The sequence below is a fragment of the Sebastes fasciatus genome, chromosome 4 (genome assembly GCF_043250625.1).
Source record: "Sebastes fasciatus isolate fSebFas1 chromosome 4, fSebFas1.pri, whole genome shotgun sequence".
NCBI lineage: Eukaryota > Metazoa > Chordata > Actinopteri > Perciformes > Sebastidae > Sebastes > Sebastes fasciatus.
Window position 1 is genome coordinate 18,586,759 of NC_133798.1, and position 22,315 is coordinate 18,609,073.

At 42.4% G+C, this 22,315-nt stretch overlaps 1 protein-coding gene across 3 annotated transcripts in view; it reads left to right on the plus strand.

The window, feature by feature from the left end:
• Positions 1 to 15,550, plus strand: part of LOC141766021 (A-type voltage-gated potassium channel KCND2-like) — a 40,718-nt gene extending 25,168 nt beyond the window's left edge. The window contains exons 3-7 of one of the 3 annotated variants that reach the window (XM_074632449.1): positions 6,748 to 6,910; positions 7,360 to 7,458; positions 8,367 to 8,465; positions 11,127 to 11,347; positions 14,037 to 14,356. In XM_074632449.1, the coding sequence (XP_074488550.1) occupies positions 6,748 to 6,910; positions 7,360 to 7,458; positions 8,367 to 8,465; positions 11,127 to 11,347; positions 14,037 to 14,214 (760 nt within the window). In that variant the 3' untranslated portion in view covers positions 14,215 to 14,356. Of the gene's footprint in view, positions 1 to 6,747; positions 6,911 to 7,359; positions 7,459 to 8,312; positions 8,466 to 11,126; positions 11,348 to 14,036 lie in introns of all 3 variants that reach the window. The other 2 variants (XM_074632452.1, XM_074632450.1) reach the window with 2 other exon arrangements.
• Positions 15,551 to 22,315: the final 6,765 nt, after the last annotated feature.

The window sequence follows — 22,315 nt, forward strand, 5'->3', positions numbered from 1 at the left end:
ATGGCTGTTTCCTTGAACTTCACATGCTAACCTTGAGCTCTACCCGTCACCTTTCACAAATCTGCAGAGACTGGATCTCAGCTGGATTGTGGAAAGCATAAAATAACAAGCTCTCACATCCGCACCACGCTTTACCGCATTTCAACATCCAGTCGGAGCGATGGAGTCTGTGCATTTTTGCCCACTGAGTCGGCGATGTTCGCCTATCTCAAAGTTGTCCTTCCCTGTAGCTATTGTTCGCAGTTACTCATACTCGAGTGCTCTGTTTTTCCTACCACACGTTTTACAGCAGCCAGTGCGGTCCTCTGGCTCCCTCCTATCTCTGCTCTCCCATCTTCCCATTATGTTGTGTAGTTCTGCCAGCTTCTCCTTCTTTCCCTTATCACCTGCAGTGAAAATCCAGCAGGCTAATCCCAGCGCCTGTGGGATTCCCCCCTCTATAATGATGTATATCTGAGGGATAGCATCAGAGCAGAGTCCTATCAGCCCACACACTCTTAATCCCATCAGTCTTTGGTGTCCAAGCCCGAGAGAGGCAGCACTTTTTGGACGTTGCGCTCCCGGGCTGCAGCCAGAGATGCAGTGCAGAACATCAGGAATGATAGTTGGCGTTTAGGGATCATGTTGGAGATCATGTTCATTTATTGTGCTACTGATTCTTGAAACCTTGTGGTGTATCTCCCCCAAGGATTGCATTGCAGTGGTAAGCGCTGTGTGACTGCATTGAGAAATTCCTGCAGGGCGATAGCCACCAGTGATGCTTCCAGTCTCTCTGACATTACATTTTATTTGACAGTCTGTTCATGGTGGAGAATGTGCTTAATATTTTAACATGCTGACCAAAACACAAAGCATTTCTTCATCAATAATATAGATTAATGGCACACCAGAGAGAGTTTTCCTTTTATTCAACGAGCTTCGCTTACCCTTGTTTATCTGTAAATGCAGCAGTCTGTGTTTGCTGCATTTCTTTTCTCATTCTCCGCGGTCAGATTCATGATGCCTATTGGCGCAGAAAAGAACGATCATATAGCCTTTCCTTTCTTGTTTTTACTCAGTAAATTTTTTATGAGAGCTCTTAATATGACATAACCACCCTCAAGACCTCCTCCTGCAGTACTCCATAAATCTCGCGGTCTTCACAAATACACCCCAGCAAAATTTATATCTCCCTGTCACTCATGTTAGTGTGCCTCTGACATGCAGGCAGCGCAATCCATTTTCTTGAGATTTTGAATTCATAGTTGTATGAGCATGATGGAGTTCAGGAGGAAAATTACATTTTTTTTTGGTACATCTATTATTTAACTGTCAGCAAGGATGAATATTGTGCTCTTTCAGCCTCGTGGAGAAGGAACAGAGAACCGTATTGTCACGGAGCATTGCTCCATTTGCTCCTTGTCAGGACTTGTAAAAAATGGAGCCTTTCTCGGTTGGTCAGCGTAAGGCTTCATCACTTCTGTGTCAGGTCCTCGGATAGCATTTAATGTTGTGTCCACTTTTACACTCTGCTGTGGCTTTACATTTCACATCACGCCCGCAGGACATGTCCCCACTTTAAGGATATCCGATACTTCCCGACCTTGCCACTGTCGCGGTGTCCCTGCACTGTCTTAATGCCTCTCTCTGTCATTATCAACTTTTGATTGGTACAGTCAGTGACAGTATCGGAGTTTCAGGATAATTGACAGGTTCGGGTCTCGCAGGTTCGGAGGGCTTGTCTGGGCTGTAGAAACCATCGAACTGTGAAACTGAGCGAGTGAATTACCTCAGGAAGCACTGATAGGTAGCTCGGTGTGTGCGATGGGATGGCTGGTGAAGGTCAAACAGAAAATCACGCATTCACCGAATTATCAAAGGCATGCTGATGACAGTCGATGCAGAGAGCATGTTTGGAATTTACCAATCTCATCTTTTTTGAAATGATAAAAAATGTTAATGCCGCATCAGACTTAGAGTGGTTGACCTTGACTTTTTTTTTTTTTTTCACGATAAAGTGCTTTTTCAAATGAATGTCTTGTTTTAGCATCTCAAAGAGCATTTCATAGTAAGTTCACCGCGACTCGACACCCACAACGGATGCCTCGGGGCAATTTCCCTGGCTCGCAGATAATAACTAACAAACACAGAGAGTGAGATGTGAATTTAAACCAATATCATGGAAGCAGGTGAGTTTGAAATTAATTTCAGATTATCACATTGCAGGCCCCTCAACAATTATTGGCATGAAACAACAGATACAGATCATGCATGAGATAGGACAGTGTGCTTAATTCATCTTGATTCTAATCAGCTGACGAATGAAAAAACGCTTAATGTATTAATTGAATTAGTTTCACTCCTTTGCTTCTCATTGAAATATCAAAGTGGGGTAGATCAAAGTGCAGTTTGATGAGATTCAATGTCTTTACCATGACGGATTTAATAGAGCGGCTCCACACAGTTCAGCAGCTCCGGTATCTTCATCACAGGGTTTTTCTTCATTTGAACACATTGACCTTCATCGCTCACATCAGTGGAATCAACCATTCTTTCCCTTTGCTTTTATTATTGCCCTTTACTGCAGTCACTTCTGCAGCAAGCGACTTAGTTTCACAGTAAAACCCAGGAAGTGGAAGCTGGAAGTACCATGACAAAGGTGCCAGTGGATGATTGGATTTTAACGCTGGTGACAAAGCCCTCTCAGCTCAAAGATCTGCCGCAATCCTCCTTGGATCCTAATTGTCAGCACTGCTAAGCTGTCGGCGGTGATCTCGACTGGCGTTCGAGTTGGTGGGACCTCTATGATTACATCAGAAACTTAAGCCCGTGCTCACTTAAGGGGTTTTTTATGTAAGTGTTGCCTTTCTCCTGCCAAACCTCCAAACTCTTTGATAGGTTATTTCTGTGCAGCAGACGCAGCGGTGCGAATCATCAGAACAGGTTTACGATTTAGAAAAGATATAATTTTGTTTGATTTTCGAAAAAAAAAGAGCTGCCCTGTCTCTCTGAGAAGAGAAATAAACGCATGACGCGTCTGTTAAGTCATCCAGATATCTTGTTGTTTTTTTTCGTCTTCTCTCGCTTCCTACTAACCAGATGGCAGTCAGATTTCAGACACGGGGTTTTGGAAGACAATCAAGGAACAAGATTGCTTTTTTAGGAAGGGGGATTGGTTTAACTAGATGTCAAATTAAAGGCCTTTTCACACACACAATCAAGTGTGTGTTCTTGTGTGTCCAGGCGTGTCCATGCTTTTGGGTGTCAGCACTCGCTGTGAGGCGGTGAGGTCATGTACAGAAATCTGTCTCAGAGCACCCCCTGATGGAATACCACACCGCTTTTAAGGTCAACCGCACAAACTCCGCCGCGCAGGTTGATACAGGGACTCATGAATGTTTGATTGGTCTATTATCCGAGCCGGGCGGGGACATTCATCCCCCGCTTCTGGAATTCAAATATTCCTTTTAGTCTGACATTTTTCCCACACCGTCTGATAGGCGAACCCCCACTTTCTCTCTCTCTCTCTCTCTCTCTCTTTCTCTTGGCGCACCGGGCTTCATCTGCAATGCTGTCGTCTCACTGTAGGACAATTCAACAGAATGCACTGTTTTTAAGAGCGCCGCGAGTGCGAGCGCAGTATGGTTTCAGGTGGGTGGAACTGGGGGAATTGATACTCAGTCATTTCGACACTCCTCTTCCTCCTCTGCAGGGTGGATAAGGATCTGGCCATCCATCTTCGTGTCTCACCCGTGTCAGCCCGGGGTAGCGAACGTGGGTACCTGGTAGTCGGAGACAACAAGAACAAAGCAGGAACATTACTTTAATCTCTCGTTGCTGCTAATTCCTGCCTCTGCCGTCATCCAGGAGGCAGAGCTTTGTGTATCTCAGCTTCCCCCTTATGAACAATCCATCACTGTTAGTGTTTCTCTCCAGAGTGCGCTTGCTCCTTTCTTTTTTCACCTGCGCTTTGCTTTCAAGAGAGAGCACCATAATATATTGTATTCCACAGATTTTCACATCCAGCAGCATCTCGCCACTCCTCCCATTGGAATAAAACACACGTGAGCAGCCACATTTACGTGAGAGAAAGCTTTGCTGCATTTTTTATGTGGATCTCATAATAGGCTTTTAACAGTACATCCGGAATCTATAATTGACACCTGCTGTCAGGCTTCGTCTGTGATTACATAGGAAAATGACTTGACCTGTAATGAACTGTAAAACTAATGACATCTGTGTGAGATTACTCAACGTGAAAGCAAACTGTTGTACATGAAGCCCCATCAAGCGTGATATTAAAATGTCCACTTTTACATCTTTCCGCCCAAGCTCTGTAAAAGCCCAGGCTGCTGGGCCCAACGTGATGGAAACCTGCGGCTAATGACTCAAGCAGACGGCCGTGGGCATTAGACAACTTCATTTATGAAATAGTCAACCTCCCGTGTAGCGATACATTCACATTACCCTGCCTCACTTGAGAGACGCGCGGCTGTCACAGCCACTGAGCAATGCTGATGTCCCTTCCTACCTGCATTCATCTTCCTCTCAGGAGGTAATGGTCTTCTCAGGTCATTTGCGCATTAGGGTCTCGATCATTCATCTCGCCCACCTGCAATCCTGTGGATTGCTGGTCCTCTGCAGCACATAGAGGGATGTTTAGAAGACAAGGAAAACATACATGCCCTGAATCATTAATATTCTCTCTTTTTCTAAAGTCCCAGCGTTGCCAGCAGCCTAAAGTGTCTGCAGAGGACTATTCATGAACATGCAGGTTATCTTCGAATGATTGGTGGATATAATTTGCAGGTTTGTGCCTTGGAGAAATCAGGGTTTGTTAACTATTTCATGATGTTGGATGATAATCACCTCCCTGTGAGGCAACAGGATGTCTAAATGCGGTTGTTAGTCTTGATAGCTAGTAAGTGGTAGGTGTTTAGAACACGTACGAACAAATCTTAAAGAGGACCTATTATGCAAATTTTCAGCTGCTTGTATTTTGGGTTTCTACTAGAAAATGTTTCCATCCTTTCATTTTCAAAAAACGCTTTACTTTTCTCATACTGGCTGTGCTGCAGCACCTGTTTTAGTCCTCTGTCTGAAACGCTCTGTTTTAGCTCCGCTCCCCCTCCCGAAAAGCCCAGTCTGCTCTGATTGGTCAGCTGGTCCATTATTGTGATTGGTCAATCGAACCAAACTCACTCTTCGGACTCTGCTCGAGCTCCGCTCTAACTAGCTTTGTTTAACTCTAACTATGACTTCTTTAGGTTTAGGCAGCAAACCCACATAGTTAATTTTAAGGGGGAAAAGATCGTGTTTTGGCCTAAAATAACTACATTTCAAAAGTGAAACTTAACGCTTGTGAGCACAAAGACAACTTCACGTTGTTGGTTTCACACAGGATGCGATCCATCGTCCCCACCTCCGCCCCAAATGGAGTTTCGTGCTATACAGCACCTTACTTCCACTTTTACTCCTGTCATCATTACTCATTCGCTGTCATCTTCTTTAATTCTTTCTTTCGGTGATCGACCATGTGAATAGATGATAAAACCTACTATTGGATGTGGCAGGCCCCTACTGACCCACATCTATGAGCCTTATAATCATCGATAATGCACGTTTACTGGCCTGATCGGCTGACGTAACAGTGTGAAACAGCAACATACTGAATATTAGGATACTACTGAACAGAATCAGTGCTGAGCGTTAGTATGAATGGCGATTCGTTCACCTACTGTTGTACGCACTGATGTGCATTTGAACAGTAATACAAGTGCTTATCTTAGAAAAAAAGTGAGCGAACTATATAGTTGACCACTAAAAATCTTTGAAATGGATAGAACGAAACGGAAGCAAAGTGAATTGTAATTTCCCCCTCTAGTAAGTGCCACCAGACGTGTCGGCAAATGTAAAGAAAGTAAGACCAGGAAGACAGTTTGATTTTAGCTTTACCTTGAGCCCAGACAGGTCCGACTGCCTGATAGAAGACAGGCACATTAATCTCTTTAATGGGGATGATTCAGTCCCATCTGACATATGTACAACCATTAATCAGTTCATGCTGAATGCAGTCTGTTCAACATTTGTAGAAAAACTCCATGCTTGTGCTTAGATCAGATCAGTGTCGTGTACGATTTTCTAAAGAGCTGCTTTTTCGCTTTATCTCCAACATGAAATGTTTTAATGTGGTTTCACTGCGTAGCTGCATTCAGTATTCAAGGTCCATTTTGATGTGGGAAGAAGAACAAAAAACACACAAGTGGCTGCTACAGAGGCCCACACACTTAAACCATTTTCTCCCGGGTTCGGCGTCACACTGTTCTCTTACCCTTTTTGCTTTTACTTGATGTGATACTACTCGCTGTATCTTTCACAAGCTGTTTGGCGAACAGAGGTCACCGGGGATGTGTAGCACATTTGGTCACGATGTGAAAGCATTAGCCGGTGCCAGCAGGTGTGTAATTATATATGAATCAGGGTTTTAAAAGAGGAGCATCACGATGGCGTGTAGAAAGTAGGCCAGGAAGAAGAGACTTCAGAAAAGTCCTATTTATTGCTCACCCACTTCAAATGTGTGACTTCAGCATTTGAAGTTGTGAAATAATCCAAGGTCACTGTGACTATTTCAAGACTATTAAAAATAACATGAAACACACAACAACTTTAACATGATGAAACGAGCCTCCAGGGCGGGTTCTTTCAAAGGAATATTTCTTGTCTTTCCACCCCAGTGTGCTCACTGTTTTCTGTTTTTCTGTGTTTCAGGTATGGCGACATGGTGCCAAAAACAATCGTGGGGAAGGTGTTTGGGTCCATATGCTCTCTGAGTGGGGTGCTGGTCATCGCCTTGCCTGTCCCTGTCATAGTGTCAAACTTCAGCCGTATCTACCACCAAAGCCAGCGGTCAGAGAAGCGACGAGCCCAGAGGGTACTGACTCCCCTCCCTCTGCCTCTTTCTTCCCTTTTTTTCCTCTCTATCTCTCTTTATTTTGCCTCTATCTGCCTCTTTCCTCTGTCCCTGTCTTATCCGCACGTAACAGAATGACAGGGCAAACACTATCTCCCAGAATATTAATCTCTTATTGTGTTTCTGTGTATGTGTGTATTGGAAGGGCTCAACTTCAGTGGGAGAAAGAAATAAGAGAGGGAATGACAATGACTGAACAAATGATCTTCAGAGAACAGTGTCAGCAGCTTTTCTATAGCAATATGTGCATTTATTCCCTCAAAGTGTTTGCTAAGGCAGAATTTCCTAATCGTAGAGTTAAGCATGGCCTATCACCGCTAAATACTGTGGCTGCCAGAGGGAGACAGAGTCAATTAGTGTGACAGACAAACCATCAAGAGGCTAAAACAGAGGTCTGTTTGTTCAAACAGAAATCTCGCCTTGCTAGAATCCGTGCTGCGAAGATTCGAGGCACTAATGCCTATATGCGCTACAAACAAAATGGGCTCCTGATCAACTCACTGGTGGAGGTAAACGGGACCAAGCGGCGGCTCGGGGGCTGACTGACCGGGGCCTCGCTGACGCTTGCATGCCGCTCTGCTCGGGGGACCATGCCACCACACACAGGGGAGGTGGGGGGGGGGGGGCTTCTCATGCTGTAACACAGGGGGCTGCTGTCATTCCAGTGCTTCAGTGTGATCGTCCTATCTCTCTTACATCACACCTCTCAGCTGCAGCATTGACATGCTTCGTCAACACTCCCTCTCTAACCATACAGCAGGAGGAGGCTCGCTCGCCTTCTGGTGGAGCACGGCCATCACAGTCACACTGACTCATGACCAAGCTCTGCATGTCTGTCCAACAGGGTTTGGAGGGGAAGGAGGGAACCAAAAGGCTTACTGGACAGTAGGTCGGCTGTCTGCTCGGCCTGCATCTCCTCTCTAAACTCTGTTTTCTTATCTGCTGTGTGTTCTGCGTGTGTTATTTCTAGAGCATCCAGGTTGTAGTGCAAACTAACATGACATCCCTTCCATCCCAGAGCCGTGCAGAGCTTCATCAACTTGTGTGGTGGTGTTGTTGTGGTCCAGAATGTGTGATGTGTTTGGTGCAACCTGTTCGATCTGTGTCTAGGTGTGCCACTGCTGTTGCACTGAAATGAGCTCTAATTTGACTTTTCTGGTCCTTCTCACCAAATCAGCGGAAAAAAACAACACAATTCTATCAGTGAAACATGTAGTAGTCAGCCGCTGTCTCTATGCATCTCACTAGGTTCTCAGTAGATTGGCTGCCGTGCTACAGATCAGCATTTCAACCCTCAATGCTTTGTGTACTCTCCACTACATTACCGAGCTAGCTGTTGCCTGAGACTCTTGTTTCTCCGCAGAATCTGAACCTGGTCATCTACACTGTTGTTTTTTTTTACTTTGTGTGTTCGAAGGCCTCCAAGGAGGCAGGACAAGCCCTGGTGGCGAAGGCCCCCAGCCCTCCTTTTGAGAGCCAACATAATCACCTGCTTCACTGCCTGGAGAAGACCACGGTAAATTACCTACTTTTTTCTCTTAAACCTTAAATGGTACCTTTGATACTTTTGTGCTTTTTCCATTTCCTTTAATGTGTTATATAGTTTTTTGGTGAATGTAAAAGGTCTGCAAAAGTGAGTTATTCTCCCCCACGGAAACACTGCTCCTGAACTGCCTGAAGTACTACCTTTTCTTCCGTAACGTGGACAAACTTAAAAGCAACACGTTCTAATGTGTAAAACTGCATGAAACGTTATATTTTGATCACAAGTAAAACAGCTTGTTTAGGTTTAGGCAAAAAAACTACAACTTCTTTAGGTTTAACGAACAAAAGAACTTGGTTAAGTTTAGGGAAAAACATTGTGTTTTTTCTTAAAGAGGACCTATTATGCTTTTGTTCTTTTTCCCTTTCCTTTAGTGTGTCATATTGTTTTTTGTGCATGTAAAAGATCTGCAAAGTTACAAAGCCCAAAGTCCACGCCAAAGGGAGTTACTCTCCCCCACAGAAACAATGCTCCTGAACTGCCTGAAATGCCTTGATTGAAGTGCCACCATTTCTTCCATAACCTGGTGATGTCACCAAGTAACACATTTGCATAATATTTGCCTAGCGACTAGTTTGGCATGCCCTCAAACAAAGCTAGTTAGAGCGGAACTGGAGCGGAGTCTGAAGAGTGAGTTTGGTTCGGATGACAAACCACAACAGAGTGGGCCAGCTGACCAATCAGAGCAGACTGGGCTTTTTAGGAGGGGGAGCGTTTCAGAACAAAACAGAGCGTTAAAAGAGGTGCTGCAGCACAGCCGGTATGAGAAAAATAAAGCGTTTTTGAACATTAAAGCATGTAAACATGTTCTAGTAGAAACCCAAAATACAAGTATGCACCTAAAAATAAGCATAATAGGTCCTCTTGAAAGCTGTGTCCACTGGAAAACACACAATCACTTTGGCGTCTTTCATTCTTACTATCTTGGAAACAGAGTTAATACAGTTCAGACATAGCCAGCCCGTTCTCATTCCCAGGGCGTCAAGTACCGAGGCTTTGTCACGGCCGTTGGCATGTGATACCAGAGCACAAGGCACCCTTTAGCACCAGTATGAGACGCACCAGGCTTTACATTAACAATTAACAGTTTGACAATTTAAACCCATCTGCGTCAATATTAAACACTCAGGGAAAGTGCACCGATAGTGTGGTGACGTAGTTTAAAGAGCAGAAAGACAAACTAACGCCTCTTCCTAACATACAGCAACTGAGCGAACTCCGGCGAATAGAGCGCGAAAAAGTGTCCAGATACACTACGAGCGATTGATTAGCTGTCAGTTACTGTCAGCGTCAATTTTGACCAATGGAAATAGGTTTGAGGTGTACGAAACTTTGCATAAATAGAGCCAGGGCGAGCATCTTTCAAACAAGCGACACATCGCATTGCCTGTTCGCTGACGGACAGAGCAGGTTAGGACATCTTCATTGGGAAAAACTGAAACAATCTGATGTTCACTCTTTAGGAAGAAGTGTAAGGGCGGGTGGGAGGGGAGATGGATGGGTCCAACAAACACAAGGCTTTCATCCAGGAGACCGCTGTTGCGTGTTGCGTGTCCCGTGCGTTAAGTTTTACTTTCACGTGACAATCGGGTGTTTGTTCATGTCCCGTTATCACATTGTTCAGTTTCATTTTCACTTTACAAACTTAGTAGTTTTAAGCCCAACCATGTAGTTTTTCCCTAAACCTAAGTAGTTTTGTTGCCTGAACGTAAAGTGGCGGTATGTGACGAGTTGAGATGAGAACATGTTGAAATAGCTCACTGTAAAAATAGTTTCTTTAATGTCAAATTGCATCACTTGTGTCTGTGCTGTACCATCATTAGCGTCAGCCTGTTACAGTGTGTTGCAAATAGAATCACAGTGAGTTTTGTCATCCGTGCACACAAACATGTACAGTCTATTTTATATGCAGCACAAGTTAAAAATAGCTGTAAATGGGAGTGGGAGATGTTGCGTCCCCTCGCAAGCAACATGCTTAAGATAACATGACTCAGCCAGCTCCCAAACAAACCAGCGTCCTTCATTTAACACTATGTATAATTTAGAGATGTAAGAGCGTCGTTAATGCTCGTCTGTGACATGAGTTTTACACTAGCAGCTCTAAACCGTGTACAGAGACGTGGACATGCAGTAAATCAGTGTCCCTCCTCATAGATGATCCTCCCCACAGTGATCGTCTGGGAAACGCTCCATAAAGGCTTCATGCCATTCAGATGGCAGCGCACATGTTTGCATTAAGCCCCTCATGGTGTGCATTATAGATAGTAGGAGTGACAGAGGGAAGGTATATGATTCAAGGCATCAGATGCTGCGTGGCGTCACTCTGCCACCTGCTGGCGGAGCCTGAAACACACTCGCAGCCTGACCTTCAAGTCATGCTCATTTGTCACAGGGATAACAGTTGTGAATGTTTTCACAGATGGCACTTAATATGGACATCTGGGCCAATATATTTCTATTCCCTCGATGATTCATTTTCCAATTATTAAACAATTTTGCTGTGGATTCTGTTCAGTCTGTTTAGTCTTTACTGTGAAACATCTTTACTCATTATTTAGCGCAGCCAATCATCGCCGTAATAGAGTGATTCATGAGCAACATTGAATCCAAATTTTCCGCCATCTTCCTCCGCAGAATCACGAGTTCGTGGACGAGCAGACGTTTCAGGCCAACTGCATGGAGATCTCCGTGATGAACAAGTCGGGGTCCCGCACGTCCTCGATGTCCTCGTCTCCGCACGGCCTCAGCTCATGCTGCTCTCGGCGCCACCGGAAGAAGAGCAGCTTCAGCCTGCCCAGCACAAACAACCAGGAGCTCAGCACCATCCAGATCAGAGAGAGGCCCGTGGCCAACAGGTAGTTTCCCAGTCTACATCTCTGTCTCTATCGACTCACACACACCAAACAGCTGATCCTGTATTATCAGACAAGATCAACTTTATTGATTCCACGCTGGTAATTTAAATGATGGATTAATTTTTACATATATATATATATAGACAATTATATATTATAAGGAAGTAAAAATAAACATATTGTCGCTGTGTAGTGAAAATAAGAGATGCACCGATCCAACTTTTTTAGTCCCAATAGTATCGGCCGATACCGAGTACCGATCTGATACCAGTGTTTAATTAATAAGCTGTACGCCTCATTGTGTGGGAGTAACTGTGATTATTCTTTTATGTGTAAGGCAACATCAGGCCTGACTTAATCATTGCTTTCCTAACTTTGTAAAACAAAATGTAACAAATAAATACATAGATATAAAGTTACTGAATTGTTCTTTATTATTAAAATCATAAATCGTACACCAGGAACTTGGCAAAAAAAATTAACAGGAATTACAATTCAACTGTAAACCTTTTTAATGGAGCAACACATCTGTTAAAACTTAAACAGGAATTCAAATTACAGTATATCATTTATATAGTAGAAGATTGGCCCCATTGTACCGATATCCGATCCAGCTATTTGACTCATAGATATCGGTGAAAATCATGTACAGTATCTCCATATTTAATTTTTAGGGTTTCTGATAAACTGAGGAGTCATTTGTGGATCCAGACAATTCTCTAATGTCTCTTATGAAGTTAAATGATATAAAAAAGCTTCAAACAAGACTGTTTTTTCTTATTTAATGAAAAGTTTACCTTTTGTAGATGCATGGTTTTCATTAGACAGCAACAACAAATCATGTGTGATTGTTAAGTGTTGCTTTCAAATTGCATGTGATGGTCTTAAAGGGGAACACCACCTAAATTAAGAATTCCAATATGTTATTTCCATGACCAAGGAAAATTCAATCAATGTGTGTGAACATGAGCTCCTCTCTCTCAAAGCCAGAAACCAGAGAAGTAAGTCTCAAACTTGTGATGTCATAGGGTATAAAATCTGGAGCTGCTCCATAGACGATGAATGGGAGACTGATTTTATGGACCCACAGAATGTTTATTATATTATAGTGTTGTCCGCTGTGAAAAACAAAATGTTCCCATATACTTCCCCTGGGTGCCTGGGTCCCCTCAGTGTTCTCTATAACAATTCTCCCCATTCATATTTATGGAGCAGCTCCAGACGTTATACCCTATGACATCACACATTTGAGTTTTAGCACTCTAGTTTTTGAATTTGGGAGGGGGTTGTTAAAGTTTACTAATATTTTTTGTCGTATTTTGTATTTTTTATGTATCAATTTTGAAAATGGGCGTAGTTCCCTTTAGGGCAATTTCACCGAAGTTATGGAAAACTTTCTTTTTACTTACCTCTACTGGTATCTACAGATAGTTTTGGTTTTATTTCCCCTTCTGAGATTTCTGCTTCTGTGTTTGTGGTGATCAAAGAAAAATAGAAAAACAGCAACATGTCCCTCAAGAATCAGACACAGTGTCCCTGTTACTCTGAATAATCCAACGCCACTGCAGTTTTCTGTGGAACTACTTTCTACCAAAAAAATAGATCCTTCTCTAAGTGAAAATAGTTGACCAGCTTGTCCTGTGGAATATCCACAGGATATATATCCATAGCTCACTGTCTGGTGTTGCTGTTGAATGTAATTTTCCATTCAACAGCTGTAAGAAATTCACTTCACCTCTATTATATCGGGGCGCAGCGGAGATGGATATCTCCAAACATAGACGAGTGCTGTAAAACCCAAACTATCTGTATTTCTTGATAACACAAGTGGTGAGTGAGACATTGGGTGAACTGACCCCCATTAATCTTGGTGTGAAAGTCAATTAAAGTGAAATTAATAATGGGATAATATGATTGCTTTATGCTAATGTATGTATATATTTATTATTGGAAATCAATTAACAACACAAAACAATGACAAATATTGTCCAGAAACCCTCACAGGTACTGCATTTAGCATAAAAATATGCTCAAATCATAACATGGCAAACTGCAGCCCAACAGGCATCAACAGCTGTCAGTGTGTCAGTGTGCCGACTTGACTATGACTTGCCCCAAACTGCACGTGATTATCATAGAGTGGGTCTGTCAGAGGTCAAGGGACCCCTTTGAAAATGGCCATGACAGTTTTTCCTCTCCAAAATGTAGCGTTAGTTTGGAGCGTTATTTAACCTCCTTCTTGATATAGTATGATATGGTTGGTACCAATCGATTCCTTACATTTTCTAGTTTCATATCTTCGCTCTAGCTTTAAAACTGAGCCCGCTACAACCTAAAAAGAGCAAGTTGCGTTAATGTGTTCAAGAAATGATTGGTGTTAAAACTAATTTGCATTAGATGGGAGACATATTAAAAGAGTTGTATTTAATAGTCAGTCTCAGCCTTTGGTTTCATATGCACACTCCTCCTATAGAATATATCCTCTTTAGACTCTGACAAAAGTCCACACTGTAAGCTGAGATATATAACTAATGAGCAACATGAGCCAAAGCTCCTTTATATACTGTACACTCAGACGTGGATATTTCTGCTTTTAAGTTGTACAGTGCAGGAATAAAGAGCTCTGTGTAACACATCCACAAGGTCGAGCCTCTCACCCTCTTTCATCCCGTGTTTCTGTCTTTTACAGCCGCTCCAGCCTGAACGCCAAACTCGACAACACTATGCCCTTGAAATGTGACAAACCTTACATCACCCCTTCCATGGTCAGCCTATCTGCGCCGGTGGTGACCTCATCGGACGGCCACGGCTCCACCACCACCATCGCATACTCTCAGAGCAACATTGTTCGAGTATCTGCCTTGTAGATGTCACGCTTATCTGATCAGCTAACTGGTCTCGAGAAGCACCAGATGCTGAGGAGAGGGACCACCGAGCATCAACCTGCCATAATCTAGAGGGATTATAAGATTAGCAAGAAGTCTGGTTTTTTTTTAAGTAGTGATCTCATCTGATGTCAAACTCTGCATGGGACTAGAACGATGTGGACGGCTGCCTTGGGAATACAAGCGAACCAGCAGATCTTGCTCCATTTAAGCACAGCAGAGCAAGGAAGTGTTGGAGATTGCGTGGTTATCGTTGTTGCCTAAAGAAAAAAACTTTATTTTTGAATATGTAATGTAGTTGTATTTGTGGTCTTCTGATTCAAAGGAGGAAAGGCAGTCATTCCTGATGGCCTCTGATGACAAAGCACACATACTCATTAACCCGAGGGCCATCTTTGTGAATATTAAATCATCTACTTACTCATTAGAAGCACTCACTTCACTCACCACCTGGTTAAATAGATTGTTTTGAAACCCCCCAATTAACTTCTTTCTAATAGTCCCCTCACTGTTGTAAATTCAGGAAACATACATCCACAGGAATGGATAGCTGTTGTGAATATTCATTAACGGACTCATGAACTGGTTGGTGTCAACGCTTGAGGAGTAAAATATACTACACATCCTGACATGTTTGTGAAACGTGCAAGTGAAAACAACAAAATCTGTGTTTGCTTACATATTTGACATTCTGATATGGATCTATGTGGACGCCACTGTTATTAATTAACAATATAGAGAACTATACAGGGTAGATATTAGTTAGGTCACGAGGTAAAACTATAAGTGAACTAATACTAACCCTAATGTGGACGCATAGCATCAACCTGAAACACCATATGAAAGAGTGTTGAACATCAATCCCAATGAGTTGCTCTTAAATTATAAGATTATGCGAGACTTGGTAGATTTCACTGTGTTAAAGGGCCATTTTGTACATTTTTCATATTGTAAATAACTCGGTTAAGACTTTATCAACTGCAATTTGAAGTTCTTATTTCTAGATTTAGTTGACCGTCGTTGGCATACTATTTCTGTCTGTTTACTGGTTGAATTAAGGATTTGCATGCTGTCATTGCAGAATTCTGTTTTATTAATTAAAAGTATGTCTTCTTGTTGGAGGTTTGTCAGTAAAAATGATGGAAGGAAACACAGCGAGGCCGGTATGTTACCATGTAAATTCCGCAACACTTTGCTTTTATTGAAATGCAAATCTTGTCATGGAGTACATATATAAGGGGGTAAGGAAAAGGGACAAATAATCACACATTGTGCATTTGGTGCAGTGGATAGAATAAATACTGTAGCTCTACTGGAACATCCATTAAATGACCCATGTCGTTTTTTTTTACTAGAACACAATTAGGTGGATTTCATAATGTTTTGCCTGGTTACTCAGAGAGCATCACTAATAAGAGGATGGGATGATAATGAGGTGCTGCTGGAGGACATGTGAGGACCTGAGCGGCCCAGTGGTGGGTCCTGCCTGCAGCGTCTCTGGAGACAGACGAGCAGGCCTCACTGATTGTTTGACAGAGAGCTCAGCAGCGTCCCCCCGCTGAGTCGATCGCGTCGGGTCGGGCAGCTTCTCGCAGCGTGCAGCGCCTCTGCTCTGCAGTTCAGTAAGTGCTCTGAAGTCAGCCTGCAGAAAGTCTAAGATAACTCAGCGGCATATAAAATAATATACCTCCTATAACCAAATAGATGTTTCATTTAGTTCATATTTGAACAATGACAAGACAAGACATTGAACGTTTGATCTAGTGCCACTCAAAAGTAGTTAGAGGTGGAAATATGATCATTTCCAATTGCATATGGACACAAACTTTCTTTTAAGCCGATAAAACTCTGTCCGAAACTGAGGGTTCACCGCAGCGTATATTATTGGGTCACTCAGAGATGTGATGCAGGCGACGGAGACCGACAAAATCTCCACGTCCCGGATGATTGTTATCTGAAAAAATCATAGAAAATGAAAAGGTGTTAGAGAACATTAGATACAGCCCAGTCACACAGCAGTTTGTGAAATAGTCAATAAATTAAATGTAATGATTTGTGGACATATAGACACGAATTTCAATTTTTTTTCGTGATGGTCAGCACAAAACCGATTTGTATGTAATCCATGTAAATGTGAACTTGGAAGTATAAGCATTGGTAGGATGTCGGAGTGGGTGGGTGGGTCAAAAAACACCAGACTTTCGCCCAGGAGGCCGTTGTTCATACCCTGTGTGAAACCAGAAGTCAAAGTTGATTTAGTCGTCACGAAACTTCCGTACTTAATTTACGGCACTTCTGTAGATATTTAACCCAAACCATGACCTTTTCCTAAACCTAAATAAGTATTTTTTGTCACGTAACTTCCGCACTTAAGTTACGCCACTTCCGGTGTCATTTAAACCCAAACCACGATCTTTTCGTAAACCTAACTAAGTAGTTTGTTGCCTAAACCTAACTAAGTCGGTCGATTTTTAAACCTAACTCAGTAGTTTTATTTTGAAAAGACTGGAGCCGAAATGGACGTAGGTAACCGCACTAAAAATACGTTGTTGAAAGTCGTGCTGAGCATCACGAAAAAAAAGGAAATTCGTGTCTATGTACACGAATCAAATAGATTCAATTTATTTCATGACATGCCGTGAGACTGTGTTGTTAGATAAGATGTTGTGCAACAGCTAATAATCTATAGAACATAGCTTTTAAACCTCGGGTTCAGTGTGATGTATATAAAATAAAATGTATACATATATATATACTGTATATACACAAGTTAAAAGCATGTCATACTCAAAATTGCATCTTGACATCCTCACAATTTTATCATTTTTGGCATCATGACATTTCTGGGGCCTAAAAGTGAGTTCACAGGCCAGAAATAATTGAGATGTCCTGCTACACCTTCTAAAGTATAAGGCAGTGGTTCTCAATCTGGGGGTCGCGAGATAATTTCAAGAGGTGGCCAGATGGTTGTGGAGAAGAAAATAAAGGAACATATTAAAAATATAATAACATATTTTAGAATGGGGAATGTTTTTTACTAGGGCTGTCAATATAAAATATTTAATTGGGATTAATTGCCGGATTGTCCATATCCGCACGTTTTCTATCTGTTCAAAATGTACCTTGAATAGAGATTTGTTAAGTATTTAATACTCTTATCAACATGGGAGTGGACAAAAATGCTTGCATTATGCAAATGTATGTATATATTTATTATTGGAAATCAATTAACAACACAAAACAATGACAAATATTGTCCAGAAACCTTCACAGGTACTGCATTTAGCATACAAAACATGCTCAAATCATAACATGGCAAACTGCAGCCCAACAGGCAACAACAGTTGTCAGTGTGTCAGTGTGCTGACTTGACTATAACTTGCCCCAAACTGCATGTGATTATCATAAAGTGGGCATGTCTGTAAAGGGGAGACTCGTGGGTACCCATAGAACCCATTTACATTCACATATCTTGAGGTCAGAGGTCAAGGGACCCCTTTGAAACAGCCATGCCAGTTTTGTCCTCGCCAAAATGACGCATCTTCACTCTAGCCTTAAAACTGAACCCAGTACAACCTCCGTAAGATCGATTGCATTAATGCTTTAAAGAAATTAGTGGCGTTAAAACAAATTTGCGTTAACACGTTATTATCACATTAGCTTTGACAGCCCTAGTTTTTACATTATAACACCTTTACTAGTTATATAATTTGCTTTAGAATATAATTTATTGAGTGTGTTCCTGAGAGTCAAAGTGTGCATGCACATGAGTTTCTAACGGGGGATTTTCGGCGGGTGAGGAGGAGAGAAAAAGTCACGGAACGTATCAAAAACCAACAGTACCTGGAGCACATTGGACAACGCCTAGGTGCTAGCTGTTAAAACTAAACAAAACTTGGGGGTTGCGACTCGAAAGGTTGAGAACCACTGGTATACGGCACAATTATGCACCTGCTACAAACATTAACACTTTCTGACATACAAAATGTCAGTAGATGTATCCGTACCTCACAAATACTCACCTGTGTATTCTTGTTTCCGTGAACTGCAAAGTTCATCAGGATAGTCGTGAGCAACGGTAGCCAGAATAAGACAAAGGTTATAATTATGTAGCCGGCACGCTTCGCCATTTTACTTTCCCTCTTTTTGCTCGCTCTCTCTTTACCTGCTTTGGAAGGCATCATGCAAACAGCCCCTTCTGCCGCCACATTTTGATTTGTAGCTTCTGTTTCAGGGACGTTATTTGAAACGGGAGGTAATGAGGACACTTGATCTGCTGTAGCAACAGTCAATGTTTCTCCTCCATTGCTGCTCTTAGCTTGTTTTACTTCAATCAGTAAAACAGAAGCGGATTCAGAATTTTCCAACTGTGCAGACGGCGGAACATGGTGGCTGGTTTCTTTCATTTCAGAGGGCGCTTTGTCAATCTTCACTCTCTCTTTGGACTGCTTTTCTGTTTCGAAATTGCCTGACACCGTCTGCGGCTTTGTGGTTGAGCTCTTAACACCAGCAGCGGCAGCAGCATCTCCATTTGATGGTTTTGCTTCAGCTTTTGTGCCACAGGAGTTGGACTGCTCTGTTTTAAAAGCTTTCTCCTCAGTCTGCGCTGCGACCTGCATTGCAGGAGGGCGAGGTTGTTCTGTTTTCAAGTCAGTTCTCTCTGATGCAACACTTTTGCTCTGGGTCTCGTTCTGCTCTGATTTTCCCTGCCCATTTTCCACGGCTGCTGTTTTTTCTTTCTTCTGCTCATCCTCTGTTTTCTTTGATTGAAGAAAAGTGCCCTTGTCGAATACTTTGCGATTGTGTGATCTCACGAGGGTGAATATGCGAGCGTAGAATCCAATGATAACAGTAAAGCAAGCTGCCCAAAGTGGGAACAACATGTAAAGTCCAAAGGTGTCATAGGAGGAGGATGTCTCTCCTGATAATCCTCTACATCTTACATGCACGGGTGAGTCCTTCACAAATATCAGACAAATAACAGCCACCAGAATAGCCACGACCCATGTGATAGGAATCAGCACCATGATCCGTCTTCGCCTTTGAGTGGTTTGGAAGGGTTTTGCGATGGCCTGGTACCTCTCCGCGCTTATACAGGCCAGTGTCAACATCTGGATGCAGCAGCTGAAGGAGAAAGAGGCCACCTGTGTGTCACAGATCAACTCGTCCATACGTTGTCTTTGGTACACCGTCGTGACGATGATTAGGAGAATGGGGCAGTCGATGACGCACCTCAGAGTGTCTATGACTGCAAGGTTCACCACTAGCGCGTTGTTCGCAGTTTGCAGCGATTTTTGGTGATAAACTGCCAGAATGACAAAAACATTTGCTGCAATCCCAACAGCAGAGGTGATCAACAGGATCAAGCTGTTTGCCACCACAAAGGCGACGTCAGTGTACTCCGTCGGTGTAACGGTGATGTTCCCAGAGTCCCGTGCAGGTGTAGGCAGGTAGTTGTGTATCTTCATTCTCTCTACGCCGCCCCAACATACTGTAAGCCTGCTGCGCTTGTTGGCAAGGGGTTCTCCACTGAGTGAATAATATTAATGGGTGAACCTGTAGCTTGGACAAGTATCCGCCCTTTTCATTATCACTCCACTGCAGCAGCAGGTCACCTGGGAGTCCTCGCTGTTCACATTCATTAAAGACTGCTGTGTATTCACAGCACAGACAACTGGAAAAAAAGGGATGGTTGTTAATTGAAAAGTATTTGCGTCACTATTGTGTCAGTCCTGATGTACAACTTTAAAAATGCTCGGAGCAGAAATGCAATAATGATGATGGCACTGTGATGCATGGGATAGTGAACAGCTGTCCATTTCATTTAATGCAGTACAGTACCTCATGAAGGTTAAAAGCTTTGCATTAAATACGCCAGATGGATGACTTGGGAGTTCTTGAATTGGCTCAGGAAATAAAGAGAGCCATGCTGCTGGATTATAGCATGACATTGTGTAATCCTGTTTAGAGATAAAGTGTGAAATGCTCTTTGCTTCAAAATGTGCAAGCTTATGGACTACGCCAAATCTGGGATTAGATCAACACAATAAATTTTCCTATTAGACTGATCAGATGTCTGTCAAAAACACCACGTAGATACAAACTGGAAGTTCTGGGAGATAAACTGTGGTGAAACACAAAAACATTCTGAACAAATAACCATAAATATTTTAGGACGCCATAAACTGAGGCAACTTTGCTGAAATAGAAATGACGAGACAAAGGAGTAGGCGCTAATGAAACATGCTTTACTTAGAAACAGATTCCCATTTACAATATTTACATCAAGCGTGCCAAACGAGTGGGAGGGAGCAGGACAAAATAAGCTGCAAAACAATAAATCACCCAGACTACTTTTTACCAACAAACTAATCAAAAAGGGCCTAACTTTTTTACAAAAGACTATTCAAAAACATTACACCAGGGCACCCACCACTAAACTAGTGTATGTGCGATAATAGAAATCACTTATATTATATTCAGAAAGTATTCAGACCCCTTGACCTTTTTCACATTTTGTTACGTTGCAGTTTAAAGGTCCAGTGTGTAACATCTGGCGGCATCTGGCGGTTAGGTTGCAGATTGCAACTTCTCCCGTGTTTCAAGCGTTTAGAAGAACTACGGTGGCTGACGCGAAAACGCGAATGGTGCTCTCTAGAGCTGTTGTAAGAGTAGCGTAGGTCATTTGGAGAGTAATAGAGGCAGTGTGTAGAGTGTACTAGGGAAGTGAGTGTTGAAGCAAGAGAGAGAGAGAGCGGCTAAAGGGGGCAGTTAGTTTAGCTTTGAGAATGTCAAGTGAATGTACAGTGGAAGTTGCAGTTTGTGCAGAAATAATAAGACCAACAGAGGTTTCCTGAGTCTTGTTTCCCGGCAGCTGAGTGGAGTGACGGGGGTTAACTCCGGAGCGAGTAACGTTATCGACTCCGGACCAAGCAGGAAAAGTTAACACAGTGTTTGGTTTGTCCGTTCCGGATAGATATAAATAGCTAAAACACAACGAGTCTTATTTTCAGGTGATTATACACTAAAGAAAACACTCTTATTAATATTATATTCCATTTCTGCCAACAGATCCCCAAATGTTACACACTGGTCCTTTAAATGAATTAATTATCTTATCAATATTAACTCAATACCCGATAATGACAGAGCAAAAACAGGATTTTTTTTCACATTTATTCAAAAGAAAAAAAGTGAATTTAGTGTTTAGCTATGACACTTGAAAAGTAGCTCAGGTGTCTCCAATTTCTCTTGATCATCTCTGAGATGTTTCTACAACTTGATTGGAGTCCACCTGTGGAGAATTCACCTGATTGGACATGATGACTATGAGCTGAGGATGCATACCAGGCCATGAGGTGGAAGGAGCTGCCTGCAGAGCTCAGAGACAGGATAGTGTCGAGGCACAGATCTGGGGACGGCTGCAAACATATATCTGCTGCATTGAAAGTTCCCATGAGCCCGTTTAATGCTTAAATGGATCGGAGGAGAAAGGCCTTGTTAAGAGAGGTGACCAAGAAGCCAATGGTCACTCTGGCTGAGCTCCAGAGATCCTGAGTGGAGATGAGAGAAATTTCCAGAGGGCCAACCAGAACTGCAACTCTCTATTGATCTTGGCTTCATGGCAGAGTGGGCAAATTGAAGCCTCTCCTCAGTGAAAGATGCATGAAAGTCTGCTTGGAGATTGCCAAAAAAAAAGCCCCTAAAGGACTCTCAGACAGAGAAACAAGAAGTTGGCTGTTTGGAATCCGTTCTAACCGTCATGTCTGGAGGAAATCAGGTAGATGAGATATATGTTTTGTCAGTTTTTGGAAAAATAAGGATAGATTGTCAGATTATTGCAAAGTTTTATTGTGAAAAGTTACTGAACTGAATCATGGTTTCATACATATAATCAAATCACTGCTCCCAAAAACAAACATATGAACCAATTAAAAAAAAAAAACATATCAATGAAATAAAGAAAATCAATAAATAACCCCCTTAGATCAAATCACCAACTATTGAAGAGTGAATCAAACCCTCAGCCAAAAATTATCATCATAATGACTCACTCAAAAGTTAAAACTCTCTTTTATTGTGT